The sequence below is a fragment of the Bos indicus x Bos taurus genome, chromosome 2 (assembly GCF_003369695.1).
Source record: "Bos indicus x Bos taurus breed Angus x Brahman F1 hybrid chromosome 2, Bos_hybrid_MaternalHap_v2.0, whole genome shotgun sequence".
In the NCBI taxonomy this organism is placed as follows: Eukaryota; Metazoa; Chordata; class Mammalia; order Artiodactyla; family Bovidae; genus Bos; species Bos indicus x Bos taurus.
In genome coordinates this window covers 94,283,177-94,308,398 of record NC_040077.1, presented here as the reverse complement: position 1 = coordinate 94,308,398, position 25,222 = coordinate 94,283,177, and the positions used below count along the sequence as shown (strand labels likewise).

At 38.3% G+C, this 25,222-nt stretch overlaps 1 protein-coding gene across 4 annotated transcripts in view; it reads left to right on the top strand.

Moving 5' to 3' along the window:
• The window catches only part of INO80D (INO80 complex subunit D), a 63,291-nt gene that overhangs the window by 22,936 nt on the left and 15,133 nt on the right, over positions 1–25,222 (top strand). For all 4 annotated transcript variants that reach the window (XM_027565155.1, XM_027565145.1, XM_027565136.1 and 1 more), the window contains exons 4-7: positions 1,006–1,748; positions 8,285–8,393; positions 20,348–20,572; positions 24,478–24,587. In XM_027565155.1, coding sequence (XP_027420956.1) covers positions 1,006–1,748; positions 8,285–8,393; positions 20,348–20,572; positions 24,478–24,587 — 1,187 coding nt within the window. The remainder of the gene's footprint in view (positions 1–1,005; positions 1,749–8,284; positions 8,394–20,347; positions 20,573–24,477; positions 24,588–25,222) is intronic.

Genomic DNA, 25,222 nt, shown 5'->3' with positions numbered 1-25,222 from the left:
TGCAAAAAGCTGGGATGACTTAGCAACTAAATGACAAATGACTTTTCTATTGGTTAGAAACCTTTACAGGTTTTCAGTGTAATTTTATTCAAATAACATGCATTCTTAATAAGAGTCTTCAAGAGCTTTGATTTTTTTCTTCTATTTTTTAATTGTAGTTGATTTACATGTTAATTTCTGCTGTACAACACAGTGATTCAGTTACACATATATGCATTCTGTTTTATATTCTTTTCCATTATAGTTTATCACAGGATAGTAAATATTGTTCCCTGTGCTAAATGAGCTTTGATTTTTAGATTAAGTCTTAGCTCTGTCACTTTCTATATAGGTGGTTTTGGGTAAGTTAATTTATATAAAATTTAGCTTCCTCATCTGTATAAAGGGCATTATTTTGGTACCTACTGCAGGTAGAAATTAGAAGAGATAATTCATGTACTCAACACATGGCTATTGAGAAACTCATTTAATCTGTAATCGCACCAACTAGTTTTATTATTTTCTCCTGTTCTGTGTGTCTGTGTGTGTGTAGAACACACAGGAGACATTTGACATTCTTAAGTGTTATGTCATAAGATCTTTGTGAATCTCCAATACTTGAATGGCATGGGGACATGTGATTTTTTTCCTCTGGAAGAGAATTTTAAATGATCCTTTAGATTCTTGATGAGCTACTTTGTATGCTATGAATAGAGAATAACAAAGCCATATGAGAACCAATAGCTAGGTGTTTATCCAGGACCACTCACTATTTGAATGACTTGCTTCTGTCTGGCAGCCTCTTTGCATGTGCAATTCATTTATTTGCTTTAGCAAAACTGCACAGACTTTGCGGATTGCTTGAGGGTAATGGAAGTTGTATAAATTACATCCACGAATGCAGAGTTATTATAGTCATGCATTTTGAGCATACAAGGATTCACATTTTATGATATGTAGCTTTGTATTCTACTTTTCTCAAGATGTATTATGAACAGTCTCCTGTATATGTGTGTATTTTTATAGGTACTGCAACAGCCACTTGCAGGTACTTGGCTTTATCCCGAAAAAAGAGAGGAAGAAAAAGAATGACCCTATAGATGAAGTCAAGGTCAGGCACCAGATGGATACCATGGCCTTTAGCCTGACAGTGCCCACGCTGGCCTTGAAGATGCCCAATGGACTGGATGGAATGTCCCTCTCTCCACCAGGGGCAAGGGTCCCTGTCCACTACCTGGAAACCGAGTTGGAAGACCCCTTTGCTTTCAACGAGGAAGATGATGACCTAAAGAAAGGGGCAACTGTGAGAAAGAAGTTGCAGAGCAAGTTGGCCCAGAATCGGCAGCGCCAGAGAGAGACAGAGATTTTAAAAGTTCGACAAGAGCACTTTAGTCCCCCTCCTGCCCCTTCTCAGCAGCAGCCTCCGCAGCAGCACTCCCACCTGTCACCTTTACCCACTTTAAAACCTCCAGCGCCACCGCAGGGTGTAGTCTGCAAGTCACCTCAACCTCAGAACACCAGCCTACCAATGCAGGGAGTGGCCCCCACCACACACACTATAGCACAAGCAAGGCAGTTGTCTCACAAGAGGCCTCTGCCCCTCCTGCCATCCAGTAGGGCTCCCGCCGTGGACCCGCCCAGGACTGACCGGGTCCTTATGAAAGCCACAGCCTTCTCTCCACACTTCTCTTGTATAAGTCGACTGCAGAGACTGGTGAAACTGTGCACCCAAAAACATCAGTTGGACACTGATCTGTTTCCCCATTTAGGTGAGTTACCGTTTCTTTTACCGTGTCATATAAGTGTGTAATATAACGAAATGTGCCCTTTTGCACAAGGTTTTATTTTCATAGCCTTCTCATATGTAATAGGGGTAGAAGAATACTTGGACAAAGTGTCCAATAAGACTCTGTATTTAGATAAATCACCTTAACATAAACATGCTACTGGAGAGAACAGTAATTGGTGAACAGGATACAGAAAAATAGGAGCTGGGAGTTTAGAATTCCAGTTACAGCTTCTAGTAGAGTAGTAGCAATAAAAGCAGTTGTGTTTGGTTTTGTACTTCTGTGAGCTCAGTCCTTGTGTGTCTAATGAAGTTCTTGACATGTCTTATCACAGAACTTTGGAATAAAGATAGTATTGTTGGCATCTGCTGACACTTTTCTAAAAAAAATTCTTAAAGTAATACCTGTTCATGATTTAAAAGCAAAAAGTTACAGAAAACTGTCATGGAGACAAATATCTATCTTTCCTTTGTTGTTTTGAGTTTTCTATCTTAATCAAGAAAATCCTCTGATAGCAAGTTTATACAGATATTCTACACATTCTGTTAATAGTTTGATTGTTTTATTTTTGTTCATTTAAACCTTTGAGACATTTGGAATTTTTTCTTGTGTTGTGAGCTGTGATTCTAACTTTAGGAAAGATTATTTGCATGAAATATGGCAGCAATAGAAAAATGGGAAAAGGATGGGAATAGAAGAAGAAGACATATAAATGGTCAATAAACAAATGAAAACCTCAATCCTCCTAACAGATGGGGAAATGCAAATTAAAATAACAATCAGTTACCATCAGATTAGCAAAAATTATATCTGTTGTTAATGAGAATATGGGAGCTCATACGTGGCTGGTGAGTAATGCAACAATATCTACTAATTAAAAGTATATGTATAGTCAGCAAGCTCACTTTTGGAACTCTGTGTATTAAAAAAAATACCAGAATATAAGGATATGTGTTCCAGGATGTTGATTGCAGCATTACTTGCACTACTAAAAATCTGCAAACCACCTTTATAACCCTGTGGGAAATTTTGAGTAAATTCTGATATGTATACATTTTATGACGTATTACACAGCTATTTAAAAAGAATAAAAATAAAAAGAATGAGTGAAATTTCTTTTACCTGGATGTATCCATGATATCGTAACAAGCAGAAAAATACTGTGGTATTGTACTGTCCCATTTTTGTAAAGATAAGCAAAATGAATAAACAAAGGACACCAGTATATCTGTTGATCAAGCATGTGAATAAATGTTTGCCTCTTTGTTACAAGCATAGTTAAAGTGTGAGTGAATGTACACTATTAGGCTGTTAACATTGGCTGCCATGTGGGATGGAACTGGACAGGGTGTGTTTTTAGGGAGATGGGAGTGATAACTCTTACATAGCTTTATATCGTGTCACCTGTTACTAAGCAATGTATGACTTTTGGTGGGCTTCCCAGGTGACTCAGTGGTAAAGAATAGACCTGCCAATGCAGGAGACGTAGGTTCCATTCCTGGGTCGGGAAGGTCCCCTGGAGAAGAAAATGGCAACCACTCTAGTATTCTTACCTGGAGAATCCCATGGACAGAGGAGCCTGGTGAGCTACAGGCTATGGGGTCATAAAGAGTTGGACACGACTTAGCGACTAAACAACAACAAAACTTGACTTTGGTTAATTAAAGAAACTAATGAAGCTTAAAGAAAAAAAATATAGATAAGCAAATATAACAAAGCAAGCCTTATTAGTACTTATTTGTTAATACCTTGGCATATTCTTTCAGATATATAAACTTAAATTCCTGCTATATGTACAGTATTATAACCTATTTAAAAATTTTTATAATGTATTAAGTTAGTAATTTTTCATACACAACATAATTTGTCACAGGTGAATTCTTTCTCTAATTTAAATCATTTCCAATTTATTTAATTATAAAGTATTGCAGCTGTATAGCCCTTGCTGTAAAATAATTACCGTCACATCTTTAATTTTTGCTTCAAATAGATTCCTGGAAGCAGAATTGCTGATTCCAAGCTTTTTCACTTTTTAAAAAGGTTTTTGATATGTATTGCCAAATTGGCCTTCAGAATTATTTTTTCAGTTTACTTTTCTTTCAGCAGTGTATGAGAATGAGTTTCTCTACATCTTTATAGACCTGGATATTAGATATTATTATTATTCTTATTTTGCCTTTACAGATTTGATAGAAAATTTGGCAGTACATATAAAAAACTTCTGAGGTGTGCTTTAATACTTTAGACCAGTATTTCTCCAATTTTTGGCCTTAGAATCACTTTATTTGCACTCAAAGGTTGTTGAGGTCACTGTCGAGATTTTATATATGTGAGTTATATCTGTTGCTAGTTACTGATTAGAAGTTAAAACTGAGAAATTTAAAAATTACTAATTCATTTAAAAATAACAATAAACTTACTGCATGTTAACCTGTTCTTTTTGTTAACTTATGAAAAATAACTTTCCAAAACAAAAACAAATATAATGGCAAGAAAGCATTTTTTGACCTTGTTTAGCAAATCTTTTTGGCCACCACTGTGTGTGGCCTGTGGGATCTTAGTTCCCCGACCAACGGTTTGAACCTGTGCTCCTGCAATGGAAGCGTGGGGTCTTAACCACTGGACCATGAGGGAAGTCCCTGTTTAGCAAAACTCAATGTCTGGTGTAGTAGAAGACGGCTAGATATCTGCATTCAGTGTGTCCTGATTCAATGTGGTTTTGGTTAGTAGATAAAAAGATGGCTTTACACATTTGTTGTAGGAAAAAGAGGGCAGGTATTTTAATAGTTATTTTTCCAAAAAATTGTGGATATTTGTAATTGGTTCTTCACCATACCTTGACAAGTGGTAGTTTTTAAAGATTAGTTTCAATGTGAAATCTGAAACCATATCAAGGAATTTTGCGTACAGTTACATTGAAATCCATTGATTTGCCTTGTACTTTGAATATCTTACCCATGGATGATATTGTAAATTGTATGTTGGTCGTTTGGTAAATACTGGCTTACTCAATTACACACATGTCCCAAATGTTGACATGTTTTGTTATATTAAAATTTTAGGTTGCATTCATTAATATTAACACTAATCGTATCAGAAAAATCTGACTCATAAGAATTTGTCATACCATCAGTGATAAATTCAAGTTTTACTCCAGAATTGAGCTTTGGTTTGTTTTTTCTTTCATTCCATTGTAAGTCATTGTGTGGAACATATATTGACAACTAGTACAGTTTTTTGCCCCTCTTGATTCATGCTAAGGCATCAGCAGTGTGACCCACTATGGTTGGTTGTTGTTTTACCAACAGTGCAAATGTCACCACAGTAAAAAAGGCAAATAATATCTTAATATTGTTTTGAAGGTTGTATTGGCCTAGAGGTCTCCCCAAAAGGGTTTAAGGGACCTCTGGGGATCTGTAGGCCAAACTTTGAGTAAAAACTGCTATTTTAGTTTAATAATGTAGTTTTGACTATTGGTTCATACTGCCTTTTTTGCACATATGTATTTCCTATTTTGTCAATTTTTTCATCCAGTTTTATTTAAGCATTTCTCTTTTTTCTTGATAGGTAAGGGCTTTTTACACATATTTCATGTTTGTTGCAAAGCCTCTCCTCCCTCCTATTTGTTATTCGCTTTTAGTGCCCATTATAAAGGTTTTCCACTCCAGTACTCTTCCCTGGAGAATCCCACGGATGGAGGAACCTGGTAGGCTACAGTCCATGGGGTCGCGAAGAATCGGACACGAATGAGCGACTTCACTTTCACTTTTCACTTTCATGCATTGGAGAAGGAAATGGCAACCCACTCCAGTACTCTTGCCTGGAGAATCCCAGGGACAGAGGAGCCTGTTGGGCTGCCATCTATGGGGTCACACAGAGTCGGACACGACTGATGTGACTTAGCAGCAGCAGCAGCAGCATAAAGGTTTTGGAATTTATAGGTTAAAATTTTTTATGTAAACTCTCTTTCTCTCTCTCTCTCTCTTTTTTTAAGAATTCTTTTTGAATCAGTTTTTTTTTCCTCTCCCTTTGTTTAGGCTGTCTTCATTCCAAGAAAACATACATGTATGTATGTATTCGCCAACATTTTCTTTAGTCCTTTTGTTATTTCAGTCATCTATTTGGAACTCATTAGGCATTAGTTTTGAGGCAGAGATCTAAGTTTTCTTTGCACATCTGCCTCTCATTCCAGCATTTACCCACATCATCTGCTAAATATTTATTTGTATTTCTATTTATTTCTAGATACTGATAATATTTTAGCTTTTGAAATTTTATGTTATGTTGAGGGCTGACTTTCAGTCATTTTGAACAGAAATAAAACTCATGGAAAAGTGTTGTCTTTTTATTTTTAGAAAATGTAAATGTTTGAGGAACTCAAGTTTTTGTTTTTTTAATTGGAGGATAATTGCTTTACAATGTTGTGTGGTCTCTGCCACCAAGTTTTTAAAAACAGGTTATTTCAGAGAAACCAGAAATTGTAATGTACTGTTACAACTAAGTCTGCATTCATGTCAGCAAAGAATACTTAAAGAAAAATGCAGTATTTAATTGGCTCCTCCCGTCCCGTTTGGGTTGGTTATCTCAATTAGTTATGTTGAAACTGGTGATAATGAAGCCAAGATCAAAGGTTTGCTTTACTGGACAGTTAATTTTACAACAGGAGAAGCCCTTCAATCTCAGTTCTTATTTCAGAAAAAGCATAGGTGACTTAGTAGACATTATTTTGACTTTTACGGAAACTTAAAAAATAACAGTTCATGTTCTAATTTTTAAAGGTGCCTTAAGTGTCAGTTTGTGTTTGAAAGATCTCACCTTTCAACATCCTGAAGCTAATGATGTGATCACTTTATTTTTTTACTTACTCTTTAACAAAGTAATAGTTATTTTAGTTAGAGAAAGTAACTTTTTAAGATGACCTGATAGTTTGAATAGTCATCTTGGAACTAGGTTTAGAGTTTCTTTATGCTGTTGTCGGTGTTATTTAATTTTAAGCATTTCTAATTTGCATTTCAATTAACCTTTTCTTAATTTCCTGGTGTGGCACCTGTGAACTAGTGGCTTAGATGATAAAGATCTGCCTGCAGTGCAGGAGACCCAGGTTTGGTCCCTGGGTGGCGAAGATCCCCTGGAGGAGGGAATGGCTACCCATTCCAGTGTTCTTGCCTGGAGAATTCTGTGGACAGAGAGGCCTCATAGGCTACAGTCCATGGGGTTGCAAAGAGTCAGACATGACTAAGCAATTATATTGGACACTAAACCTATTTGAATTATGGAAGAAATCTGTGAGATCCTTTATAACTAATTGTGCGTGATAAAGACTGTCTCTGATTTTTGAGGGTCTCAAGAAGGAAGACATAGAATACTAGTCATCAGGGTGTCTAATTAAAGTTTCATAGTGGTTTTGAATATGTTAAGTAGTCCACACACTGTTGTATTTTAGGCTATGCAGGATCAGTATTTATCAAGACCTCTTCAAGATACAAACTTTTATTTTTTATTTTTTTTTTTATTTTATTTTTTTTAAGATACAAACTTTTAAAAAGGCAGAACCTTTATGTTGGAAGCTAATCGTTATCCAGTCATTAAAAATAATGCTTTTAACAAAATGCATAAGCATTATTCATACTCTGTTTCTCTGCTTTTCCTTCTAATCTTGTTTTCAAAATGAAACTCAAAATGTGACAGCTTTTATTTAACTAAAAGAAACCCCAGTAACATTAGAAATAGAACGTTTCTATCCTGCCCCTGAGGACAGGAGGAGAGTGGGGCGACAGAGGATGAGATGGTTGGATGGCATCACTGACTCAGTGGACGTGCATTTGAACAAACTTTGGGAGACAGTGAAGGACAGGGAAGCCTGGCATGCTGCAGTCCATGGGCCCGCAAAGAGTTGGACACAACTGAGCGACTGAACAATAGTCCTGCCCTTCTTCCCTCTTCCCCTGGGGAACAAAAGACTGGGCACGCTCCTGCTTTGTGGATGGAGTCCTTTCCTCCAGAGATGTTGTTGGGAGAGGGGGGATGCAGTGTGCCTGCCTTTTAACAATTTATTCAAGGGCCCTTCTTTGTTGAGGTATAGCATGAGTCCAGTGGTACCTTTTGCCTTTTTCTTGCCTGAACATACATTAGGCTTCTTTCCCCGTTGTCTTGAATATCTCTTATGTTTTTCTGACATTATTTTAGTGTATATGTTTTGATACTTAAGAAATTCTACCGTTTATTTTTTTCTGACTTGAACGCTCTGTTGTTTCTTCTCCCTTTGTGAAGAATCCTATAGAAGAAGTTCATCTGAGCCTTTTTGTTACAATGTCTTTGTTTTAAATTTGAGTGCATGTTATGCATTCATTGTTAATATCTTTGCTAGAAACAGGGATGAAACTCATCAGGAGGCATTTATTCACACTATGGTAGTGTTTGCCACAGGTATTGGGTTATGTGTTTCAGGTAGCTTTTCATCTAAATTTTAAATGAACATGAATTTTTTCTAACTTGCCACATCTTCTCCCCTGTCCTAGGGTTGGACTGGTCTGAAGAGAGTGGAGAAGAACTTGAGGACTCAGAGCAGGCCTCGCCATACCAGGTGGCCTGGTCCATCCGAGAGACCCTCAGATACGAAAGACACACGTGAGTCCTCCTTTTCCTTTTTAGTCTTCAATTTCCACTGTAGTAAATGGGTTGTTCCTATATATGCTTATTTTTAAAATGTTACTGGATGTAGTCCTATTGTAATGCAGGTAAAAACAGATTCCACTTGAGAGGAGATGTACTATATTATTTGAGGAGAGTGATGTTTATGTTTCCCTGCTAAATTTGTTTCGGTACCATTTTCAGTTATGACTGAAGGAACCAATTGTAATAGATTTTAGAACTGAAGGGGACCTGAGAGTTTATCTGATCCCATTTCCTCATTTTATAGAAGAGGAAATCAAGGCCTTGACGGGTTAAGGAACTTGCCAGTGTCCCTGGCCTACTTGGAGTGCCCCTGTCTGATTTCTCCATGTTTTCTTTGGCCCTATCCACGCAGTAGCTGGGAATAGTTCTTTTTACTTCACCTCCATCTTATGCAAGATTGATCCTTTCTTTAATATTTCTAATGTGCTGAATATTCCTAATGTGTTAAAGTAGTTTCCAAAATAGTCTCATTAGAGGTTCTTGGTACCTGCCTTATTGGAAAGCTGTAGGTTAATGCCCAGGCCCTTCAGTTCTCTTTCGGAGGACTGCCTCAGCATCATGGGTCAGTGCTCTGGGTGCAGTGTGAGAGGACTGAGATCCTTTTCTGTGAGGCCAAAAGGTGACTTACAGATTCAGCTAATTTTTTTTTTTTTAATTTTATTTTATTTAACTTTACAATATTGTATTGGTTTTGCCTTATATCAAAATGAATCTGCCACAGGTATACATGTGTTCCCCATCCTGAACCCTCCTCCCTCCCCATTAAGTTCTGTTAAATAGATGTTCAACAAGATAGAGGGGAGACTATCTGCCCCAGGCCAGCTCCTAGAATTTCAAAATATCCTTGTATGTATATACATTCTAGGGTCTGGTTTCTGAATTTATAGGTGTACAATGTGATTTGTTAGTATATGCAGAGATGATTAGGCTTGAGAAACTGATCCACTAGAGACTAATGTATAAGCAAAAATGCCAGTTTATAGTCAGAAATACAATCATTAAGTGGTACACATGTTCACTAAGCAACAATATACGGGAAGCCAGTTATGGTCAGAAGCTTATTTGGATGTGGAGTTAGAGCAGGAGAGTTAGCTGTATTTATTAATGGTTGTTGTCCTTAACCTTTAATAGCCTAATGCTTCCGCTTCCACTCTTGGGACTTATATCCCATATAGTTGTCCCTGTTTCTCCTGTCTCCAAGTTAGTATTGGAAAATGCGGTATGTTTTTTTCTCTCTCTGAGGTTCTGTTTTATATGTCATTCAAGACTGTTTCCTTATCATTAGCATTTCTTGCTTTCAGATGGAAGTACAATTGAGCTTACGCTTTCTTTCCAAGTTATAGATAATATCAAACATGTTTCCTAAGGTTGATATTCATATCAGCTTAGCTTGATTTTGGATATTTTGAGTTAATTTTACAAATTGCTCTAAATGAGGTAACATATGTAAATGCTTAGCATAATACCTGATTCATGAGAAATGACAGGTAAATGGTAGCCGAGAATCCTATTTTAATTCTGCAGGTGACCTGAACATTAGTATTGGCAGTATTTGCCTTTGATCAGGAGCAGTTTATATTCCATTCTTCCTTAATTGCCGAATTCTCAGAATTTGTGTTAGACTTGTGACCAGTTGTCATCGTCTTTATCTCTATAGAACTTTACTTTCTTGGCCAGTTTTGCTAACATGCTTCTTCCTTGACTCACCATGATACTCTGCTTTCCTGGCCCTTCTTTCCCTTCAGTGTGTATTTCTCCTTTTTACAAGCAGTAGTCTTTAGTTCTTGCCCAGCTGTCCCTTTATTTATTTATTTTTTTTTCCAGCTGTCCCTTTAATCTTTTGCTCTTCACTCATTTGTTTGTTCACTCACTCAGCATATTCTCGTTGAACTCGTATTATGCTTCAGGCAGTGTTCTGCTTCAGGCACAGGGTACCGCATTCTTTCCCTTGGGTGAAACTGGGGTTGCTTTGGTTTATCACCCCTCCTATGCCTGCGGCTGCACGTCTGCATCTACTGCTGTGCTCTCTCAGGAACTGTGTCTTGTACTGCAGATGACCTGTAGAACAACTTCCTTCCAGCTTCTAGTTGTACTCCACCGTAACAGCAAATGGAGAGCTCTAGGAAGCTGGTCCTGCCTAGCCTGTCCATTATATCTTCAAGAAATTTTTGCCACGTGAGATTTGTGAAAAGGTTTTGCCATTTAAAATCCCTCAATGTGTGCATTGTGTTTTGGGAAGAAAAACAGACAGTGGTTTGATCACCGCATTCCCCTCTGAAGAACCTTTTCATGAACTTTCTTCCTAAATTAAAATGGTACTTAAAGAAATTTGGGGAGACAGTTTGGCCTTGTTTTGGCAAAGGTTCCTTGGTTACTTAGTGTAGTTGTAGATGTGTATGTCAAAGCAGAGCTCTCAGGATTTTATTTGGAGAAGGCAATGGCACCCCACTCCAGTACTCTTGCCTGGAAAATCCCATGAACGGAGGAGCCTGGTGGGCTGCAGTCCATGGGGTCTCGAAGACTTAGACACGACTGAGTGACTTCACTTTCACTTTTCACTTTCATACACTGAAGAAGGAAATGGCAACCCACTCCAGTATTCTTGCCTGGAGAATCCCAGGGAGGGGGGAGCCTGGTGGGCTGCTGTCTATGGGGTCGCACAGAGTCAGACACGACTGAAGCAACTGAGTAGCAGCAGCAGCAGTAGCAGGATTTTGCTGAGGTCTCTCAGTAGCAGAAGTAAGTTGGTATCTTAAATGTATTATTCAGTTCAGTTCAGTTCAGTCACTCAGTCCTGTCCGACTCTTTGCGACCCCATGAATCGCAGCACGCCAGGCCTCCCTGTCCATCACCAACTCCTGGAGTTCACCCAGACTCATGTCCATTGAGTCAGTGATGCCATCCAGCCATCTCATCCTCTGTCATCCCCTTCTCCTCCTGCCCACAATCCCTCCCAGCATCAGAGTCTTTTCCAATGAGTCAACTCTTTGCATGAGGTGGCCAAAGTACTGGAGTTTCAGCTTTAGCATCATTCCTTCCAAAGAAATCCCAGGGCTGATCTCCTTCAGAATGGACTGGTTAGATCTCCTTGCAGTCCAAGGGACTCTCGAGGCTTCTCCAACACCACAGTTCAAAAGCATCAATTCTTCGGCGCTTAGCCTTCTTCGCAGTCCAACTCTTACATCCATACATGACCACAGGAAAAACCATAGCCTTGATTAGACGCACCTTTGTTGGCAAAGTAATGTCTCTGCTTTTGAATATGCTATCTAGGTTGGTCATAACTTTCCTTCCAAGGAGTAAGCGTCTTTTAATTTCATGGCTGCAGTCACCATCTGCAGTGATTTTGGAGCCCAAAAGAATAAAGTCTGACACTGTTTCCACTGTTTCCCCATTTCCCATGAAGTGATGGGACCGGATGCCATGATCTTCGTTTTCTGAATGTTGAGCTTTAAGGCAACTTTTTCACTCTCCTCTTTCACTTTCATCAGGAGGCTTTTGAGTTCCTCTTCACTTTCTGCCATAAGGGTGGTGTCATCTGCATATCTGAGGTTATTGATATTTCTCCCGGCAATCTTGATTCCAGCTTGTGCTTCTTCCAGTCCAGCATTTCTCATGATGTACTCTGCATAGAAGTTAAATAAGCAGGGTGACAATATACAGCCTTGACATACTCCTTTTCCTATTTAGAACCAGTCTGTTGTTCCATGTCCAGTTCTAACTGTAGCTTCCTGACCTGCATACAAATTTCTCAAGAGGCAGATCAGGTGGTCTGGTATTCCCATCTCTTTCAGAATTTTCCACAGTTTATTGTGATCCACATAGTCAAAGGCTTTGGCATAGTCAGTGAAGCAGAAATAGATGTGTTTCTGGAATTCTCTTGCTTTTTCCATCATCCAGCGGATGTTGGCAATTTGATCTCTGGTTCCTCTGCCTTTTCTAAAACCAGCTTGAACATCACGAAGTTCATGGTTCACGTATTGCTGAAGCCTGGCTTGGAGAATTTTGAGCATTACTTTACTACCGTGTGAGATGAGTGCAATTGTGCGGTAGTTTGAGTATTCTTTGGCATTGCCTTTCTTTGGGATTCAAATGAAAACTGACCTTTTCCAGTCCTGTGGCCACTGCAGAGTTTTCCAAATTTGCTGGCATATTGAGTACAGCACTTTCACAGCATCATCTTTCAGGATTTGAAATAGCTCAGCTGGAATTCCATCACCTCCACTAGCTTTGTTCGTAGTGATGCTTTCTAAGGCCCACTTGACTTCACATTCCAGGATGTCTGGCTCTAGGTCAGTGATCACACCATCATGATTATCTGGGTCGTGAAGATCTTTTTTGTACAGTTCTTCTGTGTATTCTTGCCACCTCTTCTTAATTTCTTCTGCTTCTGTTCGGTCCATACCATTTCTGTCCTTTATCGAGCTCATCTTTGCATGAAATGTTCCCTTGGTATCTCTAATTTTCTTGAAGAGATCTCTAGTCTTTCCCATTCTGTTGTTTTCCTCTATTTCTTTGCATTGATCTCTGAGGAAGGCTTTCTTATCTCTTCTTGCTATTCTTTGGAACTCTGCATTCAGATGCTTATATCTTTCCTTTTCTTCTTTGCTTTTTGCCTCTCTTCTTTTCACAGCTATTTGTAAGGCCTCCCCAGACAGCCAATTTGCTTTTTTGCAATTGAACAGTAATTACTGCCAGGAACTACTTACCTTTTCACATACCTAATGATGCCTTCAATAGAATAAAGTTCTTAATTTTAATGAGTACAATTTACTAGTGTGTTTTTTTTTTTTCCTTTCTGGTTAGTTTATTTGTGACTCACTTGAGAAATCATTGCTTATGCCAGGATTATGAAGCTATTTTCTCATAATATCTTTTAAAAGATTTGTTTTACTGGCAGTCTTTCTAGAATTTATTTTTGTATATATTATATGTGATGTGAGTTAGGACCAAGGATCATTTTTTTTTCCAATATGACTTCTATTTAAGCAACACTATCGAACACTTGCTTTCCATTGCATTGGAACCCTTGACATATTATGTGTTTGTCTGTTTGTGCATTTTCTAATCTCTTCCATTGGCCTGTTTGTCCTTGTGCAATAACTTAAAGTTTTAATTAGAATAGTAGCTTCATAATAGATTTTAATCTTTTTAAAGAAAGCTTTTGGTTTCATTGCTTTTTCTTCCTTTTAAATTTCTTATTTTTTCATTGCTTTCTTTTCTATTTGGGTCCACCATGCGGCATCTTCCCTGATCAGGGATTGAACCCCTGCCTCCTGCACTGGGGTGTGGAGTCTTAACCACTGGACCGCCAGGAGAGTCCTATTTTGTTGCTTTCTGTTCTTTATTGTTTTTTCTGTTTGGCTTTAATTTTTTGAAGTTTTTAAGATAATAGCTTAAGTCATGTAAATCTGAGATATTTCTGGTATAGATGCTATACCATTTTCCTCTAAACACTGTTTTTAGCTGCATCCTACAAATTTTGGTATGACATGTTTTCATTTTTATAAAATTTTATGACATGTTTTCATTTTTATTAAATTTTATTAAATTCAAAATACTTTCTAATACCCACCCCACCCCACCTCCTTTTTTTTTTTAAATCTCTGTGCAGCCTGTGGGATCTTAGTTCCCTGACCAGGGGTTGAACCCAGGCCCTTGGCAGTAAGATCTAGAAGTCCTAACCACTGGTCTACCAGGAAACTCTAATACCTCTTTTGATACCTTGTTTGGTCTATGGGTTATTTAGAAGTGATATTTAGTTTACACATATTTGGAGATTTATCAGGAATTGGTTTCTCATGTAATTGTGTGTTTAACTGTGATCAGAGATCACATTTAGATTAGAGTGTTCTGTAAATGTCAGGTCAACTTGGTTAATAGTGTTGAGGTTTTCTCTGATTTTCTTTCTTTTCGTCTTTGGTGATTTCCTTTCATTTTGTTCTATCCATTACTGAGAATGGGATGTCGAAATCTCTATTTGACCTTTTTTTTTGTTTTAAGGCTTTGTTTTAAGGAAAATTACATATCTTCTTTATTTTAAAATTATCCTTAAAAAAATAAAATAAAATAAAATTATCCTTAATATTACTACATTTGCCAATAGAGAAAACATATATATGCTTGAATGTGAAAGACGGGGTTAGGCAACATAGATGGAGCGCAGGACCACCAGCTCCTGAGTAAGACTGTTGGTATCAGTGTTCCGGAGAGTTTCTTTTGCAGTCTTGTTTCTACCATGAGAGACTAAGCAGAATCCTTTTTTATTATTCAATTTATTTAAACTAAAAAACAACTAAAACAAAATGCCCTAAAACATAGCTTATCTATTTTTCCTCCCATATACCTCTGTCTCTGGCATCAAGTGTTTTGTTAAAGATTCCACGTACAAGGAGAGGTCATATGGCATTTATTTCTCTGACTTATTTCATTTAGCATAATGCCCTTGATGTCCCTCCATGTTGTCACGAATGACAGGATTTTTGTTTTTGTGGCTGAATAGCATTCTATTATGTACATCTCCTGCAGTTTCTTTATCCATTCATCCGTGTGTGGGCACTTAGGTTGCTTCTGCATCTTGCTATTGTGAGTCATGATGTAGTGAACCTGGTGATGCTGATATCTCTTTGAGACAGTGATTTTATTTCCACTGATTATATGTCCCCAGAGGTGAGACTGCTGGGTCATGTGGTAATTCTGTTCTATTTTTAATTTTTTGAACTGTTTAGACTGTTTCCCACATGTCTGCTCCAGTTTACATTCCCACTAACAGTGTACAAGGGTTCTCTTTTCTCTACAGCCTCACCAACCCTTGTTATTTCTTTTTTTTTTTTTCCTTGTTATTTCTTTTTGATAATAGGTATTCCAACAGGTTGGAGGTGACATCTTACTGTAGTTTTTATTTTTGTTTTGTTTCATTTTTTGGCTGTGCCCTGCAGCATGTGGGATCTTGATTCCCCAACCAGGGATCAAACCCATGCCCCTGTATTGGGAGCATGGAATCTTAACCACTGGAACACCAGGAAAGCCCTCTAATTCTTCAGACATTTTGTATAATTCACCAGTGAATCCGTCTGGTCCTGAATTTTTTATTTGTGGAAAGTTTTTGCTCTTTTGTTTTAATAAATTAACGTTAATTTTATTTGTAAAATTTCTTGTTGCTCTGAGATTACAGACAAGCCTAAAGTCTTAGGAAATCAAGTTCGGAATTTTACTGTTCTGTACGTGGGGCTATGAGTAGCATCTTAATACCTATACTTATATTGTGATTTCACACATATTATTCCTCTTAACCATGGGAGATAGAGGAGCCAGCTATGTCTCTCATTTCACCAATGAGAAAATTTAAAGAAGGAAGGAGACTTAACACTTACTGAGGAATGCTGTAGGTACAAGCTCTTGTCACTGCTGGTAAATGATAGGACCTGGCCTTTCTCTTCCTAGTTGGGTAATCTTCCTCAGCAACTAGGTTTGAAGAATGTACTTGCATGCTCCATCCTGTTGGATTCATGCAACCCCATGGACTATAGCCTGCCAGGCTCCTCTGTCCAAGGGATTATCCTGGCAAAAATACTGGAGTGGATTGCCATTTCCTATTCTAGGGGATCTTTCCAACCCAGGGATCGAATCCAAGTCTTCTGCATTGGCAGGTGGATTCTTTATCACCGAGCCACCTGGGAAGCCCCTTGAAGTATTACTCTCAAGCCATCTTAGAGTGGAAGGCACCTTGAAGACTTTCTAGTTTAGGACCTTACCAAGGATGGTCTGTGAACTTGTGCTAGTCTGCAAACTGCCAGTTGTTGGGCCACAGCAAGATAAATGAGAGAGTTATGAATAAGCTCTGAAAACTTTTATCACGACATAACATGCCTCTGCATCCAGGTGCAGCTTCCCATGGTTAACTTGAGAACCATTCATTCAGTCCATTTTCTGTGCAGTAATAGAGTCTTTTTCAGAGAAGGCAATGGCACCCCACTCCAGTACTCTTGCCTGGAAAATCCCATGGATGGAGGAGCCTGGTAGGCTCCAGTCCATGGGGTCGCGAAGAGTCGGGCATGACTGAGCGACTCCACTTTCACTTTTCACTTTCATGCATTAGAGAACGAAATGGCAACCCACTCCAGTATTCTTGCCTGGAGAATCCCAGGGACAGAGGAGCCTATGGGCTGCCCTCTCTGGGGTCGCACAGAGTCGGACACGACTGAGTCAACTTAGCAGCAGCAGCAGCAGAGTCTTTGTAAATAACAGTGTTGGCAGTTGATTATTTACCCTACCTTTATTTTCCCTTTAAGACTTAGCTGTTTCTCTTCTCTTTCTATTATGACACTTCCATTCTCTTAGTTATGCAGATTCAAAGTCATTATTGACTTTCTTATCCTTCATGCCCAGTCACCGAATTCTTTTGTGATAATGGCCCTTATGTGTCTTGTTCTTTCTATTATCTCTGTGGCCTTTTACTTTTAGTTACTCCCAGTTGTTAGCTGTTGACTTTGAAATCTGTATCTCTTCCCTAAAAGTGCTCAAGTTTATAATTTCCAACGGTTTTTCTACCACTCCCTTTGATGGCTCCTCTGCATTTTAAATGGAATTTGAGCTTCTCAGGTGGCTCAGTGGTAAAGAACCCTGTTGCCAATGCAGGAGATACAGTACATGGAGGTTTACTCCCAGATTCGGGAAGATCTCCTGGAGGAGTAAATGGCAACACACTCCATTATTGCGTGTGTGCTAAGTCACTTCAGTCGTGTCCAACTCTTTGCGATCCTATGCGAACTATATAGCCCACCAGGCTTCTCTGTCCATGGGATTCTCCAGGCAAGAATACTGGAGAATCTTGTTGGTTGCCACACCCTCCTCCAAGGGATTTTCCCAACCCAGGGATCGGACCTGAGTCTCTTACATCTCCTGCATTGGCAGGAGGGTTCATTACAGTTAGCTCTACCTGGGAAGCCCTCCAGTATTCTTGCCATGGGCAGAGGAGCCTGGTGGGCTGTAGTCTGTGGGGATGCAAAGAGACGGACTTGACTGTGCATGTATGCACGCAAAATGGAATTTATTTCCTACCCCAAATTTTCTCTTGCTGCTGTTTCCTGGTCTTTGCCAGTGGAACTGCTGGCTGATAATTGTCCCTTCGGCTTCTTCCTTGCCCAGGTGACAAATCTTTAATACATGCAGATGACCTCTCATGTTCTCCAGTCCTGCTGCTGCCATCTTGGTGTGGGGTCTTTGTTATTTCTTACCTGGAATTTTTTTGTTTTTGTTTATTGGCTGTGCCGAGTCACAGCCAATTGCTGCTGCTAGGGCTTTTCTCTAGTTGTGGCGAGCAGGCACTACTCTTCATTGCCCTGGCTTCTCTTGGAGGTTCTCGGTGAGCAGGTTCAGTGGTCGTGGCGCGTTTGCTTAGTAGCTGCAATTCGTGGTCTGGAGCACAGGCTCAGTAGTGTGGCGCACAGGCTTAGTTGCTTGGAGGCAGGTGGGATCTTCCTGGACCAGGGATCACATCTATGTCTCCTGCATTAGCAGGCGGATTCTTTACCACTGAGGTACCAGGGAAGCCCGTCCCTGGGGTTTTGTAATAACTTCTTCATTACTCTTTTCTTCTATCTCTTTCTCCATTTATATCTGCCTATGTGTAATCTTTCTCATGCACAGCTCAGTTATTGTTAGCTGTATTCTTAATAATGTATAGAGTTCTTCATTGCCTGTGGAATACGGGTTAAATTCTGTAATCTGGCCTTTATGTTTGGCCTTGCCCATCAGTACTCTGCATACCCCTCTCCCTAGCCCACCTAAGCTCTTCAGTCCTTGCTGTTCCCCATCCTGTCCATCTCTGTATCTTGGCGTATTGCTTTATCCTTGTGAGATCCCTTTTTTTTCTCATCTTCAGATTCCACCTTTTCTTCAAGGTTCTGTTCTGTTGTCATCTTCTCTACGAAGCCTTTCATCCTGGAGTCTTTTCAGTAGACGTTAAAAGCATTTTATCTGTACCTCTCCTATGTTACTTGTTGTTCTCTATCTCACATTAAACATACTAACAGCATTTACTGGCCCTACCAGAACTCTCAAATGGAGACCTGCCATGAGACTTAGGGAGCAATTAAAAGATTGCTGTGTTCTATCCCATGGAAGTTCTGGGTCAATAGATCTAGGGTGGGTTTCCCAGGTGGCGCTAGTGATAAAGAATCTGCTTGCCAGTGCAGGAGACATAAGAGACATGGGTTTAATCTCTGGGTCCAGAAGATCCCCTGGAGGAGGGCAGAGCAACCCACTCCAGTATTCTTGCCCAGAGAACCCCATGGATGGAGAGAGGACTGTAACCTGGCGGGTTACAGTCCATAGGGATGCAAAGAACTGGACATGACTGAAATGACTTAGCACACATGCATGCATATCTAGGGTAGGTCTTGGGAAATTGAAATTTTAAATAGCTCCTAGCTTTTCACAAAGTATGACAGACATAGAGCAAATGTTGGATGTCAAGTAGAGGAAAAGACTGAAGTGAGATCCTTCAGTTGGTATATCTGTAGTAAAAACTGTGCTGAAGAAAACGTGACTTAGGACATATACTAAACAGAAGTTTACAGAGTAGCTGGTTATGAGCTATTTTGAAGGAAAGAGGGGTGATACCACTCAAGAAGAGAAGAGAAACTGAGCAGTATTTACTGCAAATTAGTAAGATACTATATATCATTTGGAGTGTCACACGTGTTTTGTTTATGTTAGGATATAAGAGAAGGAAGGTAATATATAATATAATACAGGTTGGTTTTCCTGTCTTATGTGCATTATTCCTAATAGAAAAAAAAAAATGAGGTCACATTTGTTCCCTAGGAAAATGACTTTGTTAACTTCCCTGTTAGTGAAGTGAAGTCGCTCAATCTTTTTGTGACCCATAGACTGTAGCCTACCATGCTCCTCCATCCATGGGATTTTCCAGGCAAGAGTACTAGAGTGGGTTGCCATTTCCTTTTCCCTGGTGGTAGACATTGCTAACTAACCACCGTACTGTTTCTTTTTGAGCCTGATATACTCTCAGCATCCTTTTCAACATAGTGCTCCAGCCAGGGCTACCGGTCAATCAATATTAGCATAAAGACAAAAAGTGCTCAGTTGGGTCTGACTCTTTGCAACCCCATGGACTGTAGCCTACCAGACTCCTCTGTCCATGGGATTTTCCAGGCACATAGACAAGAATATCCCCTGGAATATCCTCCAGGGGATATTCCTGACCCAGGCATCAAACCCACATTGCTGGTGTCTCCTGCATTTGCAAGTGGATTCTTTACCACTGCACCACCTAGGGAACCCAAAGACAGAAAAGCCTCTGTGTAATTCCCTGGGATGTGAAATGTTTAGGATATTTCCTTGGTTTGAACAAATGCTGTAGAATGATTGTGATCCCTACAATCAAAATTCTTTTAGTGCTTAGCAAAAGAAGGTAGTTAAAAACCAGGGCATCTGAAAGGGCAGCTCTTAGATGTATTCACTGCTCCATTTCTGGCATGACCTATCTTTTATGAAATTATGCTGAGTGTTTTCATCATAACCTTCATGTCATTCATTCAGACTTGTTAGTAAATCGAGGTAAAGAAATTATTTTCTTCCCCCAGATACCTCTTCACTTAAAATTTAGAAGACACTGATACATGGAATGTCTTAATTATGACGGACTAAGAAGTTTAAACCTCGTAGAGCATTGGATTGTCTCTGCTGCCCGCTTAGTGTTAGAACACTGTACTCGTTTTCAGCTGCTCTACTGAATTCTGTTCCTCTCGTTTCATTGTGTATGCTCATGAGCCACCAGTTTCAGCCCTGTACATCCAGCCCCCTTTCCTCAACCTGCTTTTCCCTTTTCTAAAATGCACCTCCCATGTAATCAAGTTTTGTGTTTCTCTCCCTGTACTTTCTAGGTCGGATGATGATGACACGGAGAGTAGGAGCTCCAGGGTGACCCAACTTTGCACTTACTTTCAGCAGAAATATAAGCACCTCTGCCGCCTGGAGCGGGCAGAATCTCGTCAAAAGAAATGCCGGCACACATTGAGGAAGGCCTTGCTGCAGGCGGCTAGTAGAGAACCAGAGTGTGCTGGCCAGCTGATCCAGGAGCTGCAGAGAGCTGCATGCAGTCGAGCCAGGTCAGAGCTCCACACAGCCACCTGTTTCTAAGAGCTCACCCTGTTTTCTCTATTTTTTGAGAGGATAGTCAAGACACAGAGAGTGGTGGACATATTATCCTGATGTACTTAAGCCCTGTATTTTGGTTTTGTTGCTCAAAGTTCTTCAGCGATGGCAAAATTATCCTGCCACAAGCTGACCATCAAAAAAAAAAAAAGTATTACTAGAATTTTGCTGGAGTTCAATTAGAATTTATTTAGTAGAGAATTTGGGAATGCTACCTGTCTTTAAAAAAATACAGTGCTTAAAAAATTTCTTGTTAAGTAATTTCTTGTAAAAGTAATACTTACAGTTTTTTTTTTTAACTACCAAAGTGGTGTTTTATGTTTTTGACTTATATAAGCATTTTCTTATATAAGCATTTCCATTATATTTTCTGGTAATATATACATTATCCCAAATATTGTATTCAGAATGTTTTATTACACTGGATTTTTTGGGGGGGAAAAAGTCCCTTCTGTTTATAATGAAGATATTTGCTTATTGTGAAAGTTTGAAAAATATGGAAAATAGCAGAAAATCTCCATAATATCACCATTCACAAAACAGAATGAGCACTATGAATATTTTTATTCTTTTTCCTCCTAGTCTTTTTCTGTGTGTGTGTGTGTGTGCAAATAAACATTATATATGTAAAACATTTTGGGGTTTATATATACCTAAATATTACCAGAATTATCTCAAGTTGATGGGATTATTGATAAAGTTTTAAAAAATTTGTAGTTTGTGTATTTTAATTTTTCAAGGACGATCATAAGTCATTTGAGGGAAAAAGGGTTTAAAACAAGCCGAAAACTAAAAATTAACCTTTGCTTTGTAGCTGTTGATCATATTCCTTACATAACTATACTATAATTTTTGAAATTTCATTTTCATTTTGTGTATTTTGATTTTCATTATATTTGCTTTAACAAAGTAACCTATTTTCCAGTTGAGTATCTCAAAAAATAATATGCCCTGAAGAATTTTCTGCTTCTTGGCATATTTGGAGTGGTTTGAAACTACGTATGTATATCTGATATACCTCCGTAGTGGCTGCAGGCTGCAGTATTTCCTCTTTCTTTCAGAACTCTCAGTCTCCTGTCATGGAGTAGTGTCTGTACGAGAAGGTATTTAGGGCTTAACTTACTTCTTACGTGGTCAGAGACTAGTCTTTCTGAGAGAAACATTCCCAGATTCCCCTGACTGTGTTTGGTCTCCTAATACATACGCTTTTGTGCTCTGTACTCTGCTTCATTGTAGAATTCTATACTTACATTAATGTCTCTCTGTCATACCAGACGAGGGCAGGGACAGTGTATATTTTGTTTTTAATCTCCAGTGTTGATGCATGAATGAATAGAATTGGACAAGTGAGGGTCTGTTTTCTATTTGTTAAAAGAACTCACTCATTTTGATATACGTTTTATTTTTTTATTTTTTATTTTTTTTGATATACGTTTTAAAATAAAGATATCTAACGTTTATATGATATAATGCTTTCAAGTGTATAATTTCAGTAGAAATTTTAGTTTTGTCCAGCATGAAGCAATCTAGATATAGATCACTGTCTATATTGGGTCTCATATATTGTTACAGCTCTGTCAAAGATGTGACATATAAAGAGACTATACTGTGAGTTTGGGACAATTTGCTATCTGTATGGAAACTGTACTTACCTATGATTTTTAACTGGCAGAATCAACCCCTTTTTATCATCTCCCAAACCACCTTTAGTGATGTTTTTCAGAAAATTCCATGATAACCAAGTGTTACAAAACAGACACCAAGATGAACTCAAATTACAGATCTCAAATTTATGTGATATCATTTGCTTATGTCCCCCATGATTAATAAAATGCTTTATTGCTCACTGCATTGCTGATAATTATATGCCAGTGTGCTCTAATCATTCCTTGGTGATTAGTTCCTTACTCCTTTACATTATATATAAGGTCTTCAAAAATCAACTCAGTTAACTAACTTCCTCTGTATGTAATATTTTTGTTATCAGAGGCCTAATTCCACAGAAAACATTTAAAAAGTTGCTGTTAAATATTTTAGAAATTGAAACTATAATGGCTACCTTCTAATAGGTATTTTTAAAATATGGTTTAGATATAAACTTCATTTCAGTTCAGTTCAGTCACTCAGTCGTGTCCGACTCTTTGCGACCGAATCGCAGCATGCCAGGCCTCCCTGTCCATCACAAACTCCTGGAATATTCTTTATCTAGTAACTTTGTCATTTATGGGTGAGCATGTAGAATAAACCATTGAAAGAGCTTAAAATTTATAAACCTGAGTCTCAATATCTTATAGCCCACAGTTCTGCAGAGAGATAGTATTGTTTGTATGGAATCTTCTTTTTTAACAGAGGATCCAGTAGAGCATACAAACTGGAAGCCCACAGTAAATATTTTCATGTTAACAGCATCAAAACCTTTGTTTCGTTGGGATTATTCTCTATGGGGATATTGAAATCCTAACTTTGGGTTTATTTTAAGAGATAGATTGGTGAGTTAGAACATAATGATGATTCTAAAATCGAAGCCAATGGTTTACTTTGAAGTTTAGGATAAAGTAAGTGAGGGCTGTGTTGTAACACGAGGCCTGGCAGATGGTTGAGTAAATTACTAAAGAGTTCAAGGAAAGTTACCCATTCAAATTGGAGAGCTACCTTCTATTTAAATCTCAACCAAGAGAAATTGGGCTTAGCTGCCAAAATAGTAAAGCTTCAGTTTTTGGAAATTGTGAGCTTAATGACCTACTTCCTCACTCGTGATCCTGACAAACCTAGCAGAACTCTTAATTAAAGCCCTTCTAAGGCAGCACCTTTTAGCATTCAGTATATGAAAGTTACAATTGTAATAGAAATATTTGATGTAACTTAGATTCTATATGACCTTTTCTAATTAATGTAAATCATCTCACTTAAATCCTTAGAATGATACTAGAAACAAACAATTGAAAAGATTTTTCAATTTTTGATGCCTGACTTGTGACTCAGTGCACCAAGTAGATTCTTTTTCCATACTCAGGCACGTGTGAAGGCCTAAGAGTTTATGACATTTGATAGAATTACATAGGTAGCATAGTTTTTATACTTCCAAGAATTAATTTTTTTTTAAATTTAATGTTTGTATAAAACTATGGAAGGATTACAAACTAATAAAATGAACACATATTAATTAATAGAGCCGAGTGGAAGCTGGCAAATTGAGACAGGGGTGGAAAGGAGATTCTTCATTGCTTAGCTTTCTGTTCTGCATCCCATTCCTCATGTATTAGGTTCATTATTTTGCAGGTGTATTGTTTAGAAGCTTTCTGAGGCCAAAATCTAACAATGTTGATAATAGTGGTGACTGACAACCATTGATTCTTTACTGTGTACCATACTCTATACTCTACGTGGTGTTTTAGATGTGTTACGTCTTTTGATGCTTGCCTGTCAGCTAGAGGACTCTTATCTCCACTCCACAGGTGAGGAAGTTGAGACTTAACCAAGGCTAAGTAACTTGCCCAAGATCACAGAGCTAGTAAGAGGCAGAGCCAAAATTCAGAACCAGGTCTGTCTGATCTAGTCTCATGGTCTTCACTATTTTCTACTGCTTCCTTGTGAAGTAAAAGAAACCAAAATATCACTTAAAAAAAAAAAAAAACAACCCCAAAATAGATAGACATAGCTGAGGCCAAATTATAATGTAATTATTTGTTTTGTCAGTTGGAGAAATATTAGAACTGGTCATTGTAATTCATACTTGCATATTAATTAATGAATCTAGGTAGTTAAAAGTGTGAATGTTATAAAATAGTAACATTATTTGAACAATTGTGCTAGATTCTTAAAGCATTTAAAAAATTCTTACTGTGTTTTCATTCCTTAGCGTAAGTCGGACCACGTTGAAGGAGATGGAAGCGGCAGCATGCAGTGGGACTGTGAAGGGCGAACAGTGCACCAACAAAGCCCTTCCATTCACCAGACATTGCTTCCAGCGTATCCTCCTGACTTAACTGAGTGCACATTGAAAAGTACTGGCTCGTTGGGTGATATATTTCATTCTTAGGCCAAGTGAATAATTCTTGAAATCATAGCTATTTAGTATTTAAAATAGTTTTTATATTACTTCTGATTTTCTTGGTGTTTACTCAAAGTTTCTTGCATTTGTTTTGCTCTAAAACTGAAGAGCTTTTTTTTCCTGCTTATGTCATTATAGTTCTGTATTCAACAATTATATCGAAATGGGCAAAATGGACAGCAAGTAGTAGGTTCTTCCAATGGCTGTCATTTAAATAAAATTTTTTTAAAATAAGATTCTGGTCCTTCCAGTAGTTGTAGGTAGTTTGTAAGAGATAACCATGACACCCATTGACAGGAAAATAAAATCCCATTATTCAAAAACTGTCTTTAGTCTTCCAAGAAAGTTATACAGTTTTATAGTTTGTTTTTTTTTTTTCCCACCGTGGGATTAATTTGCTCTTTTTATTGAGTACATGGCTGATCTGAAATGTATGAAAGATAACAAACATCAGTAACTAGGAAAGAAGATATCCTAAGAAAGCATATACATGAGGAAAACCTATGTTAAGGAACTTCAGGGTGATCATGAAATCTTATTACTTTCACTTCTA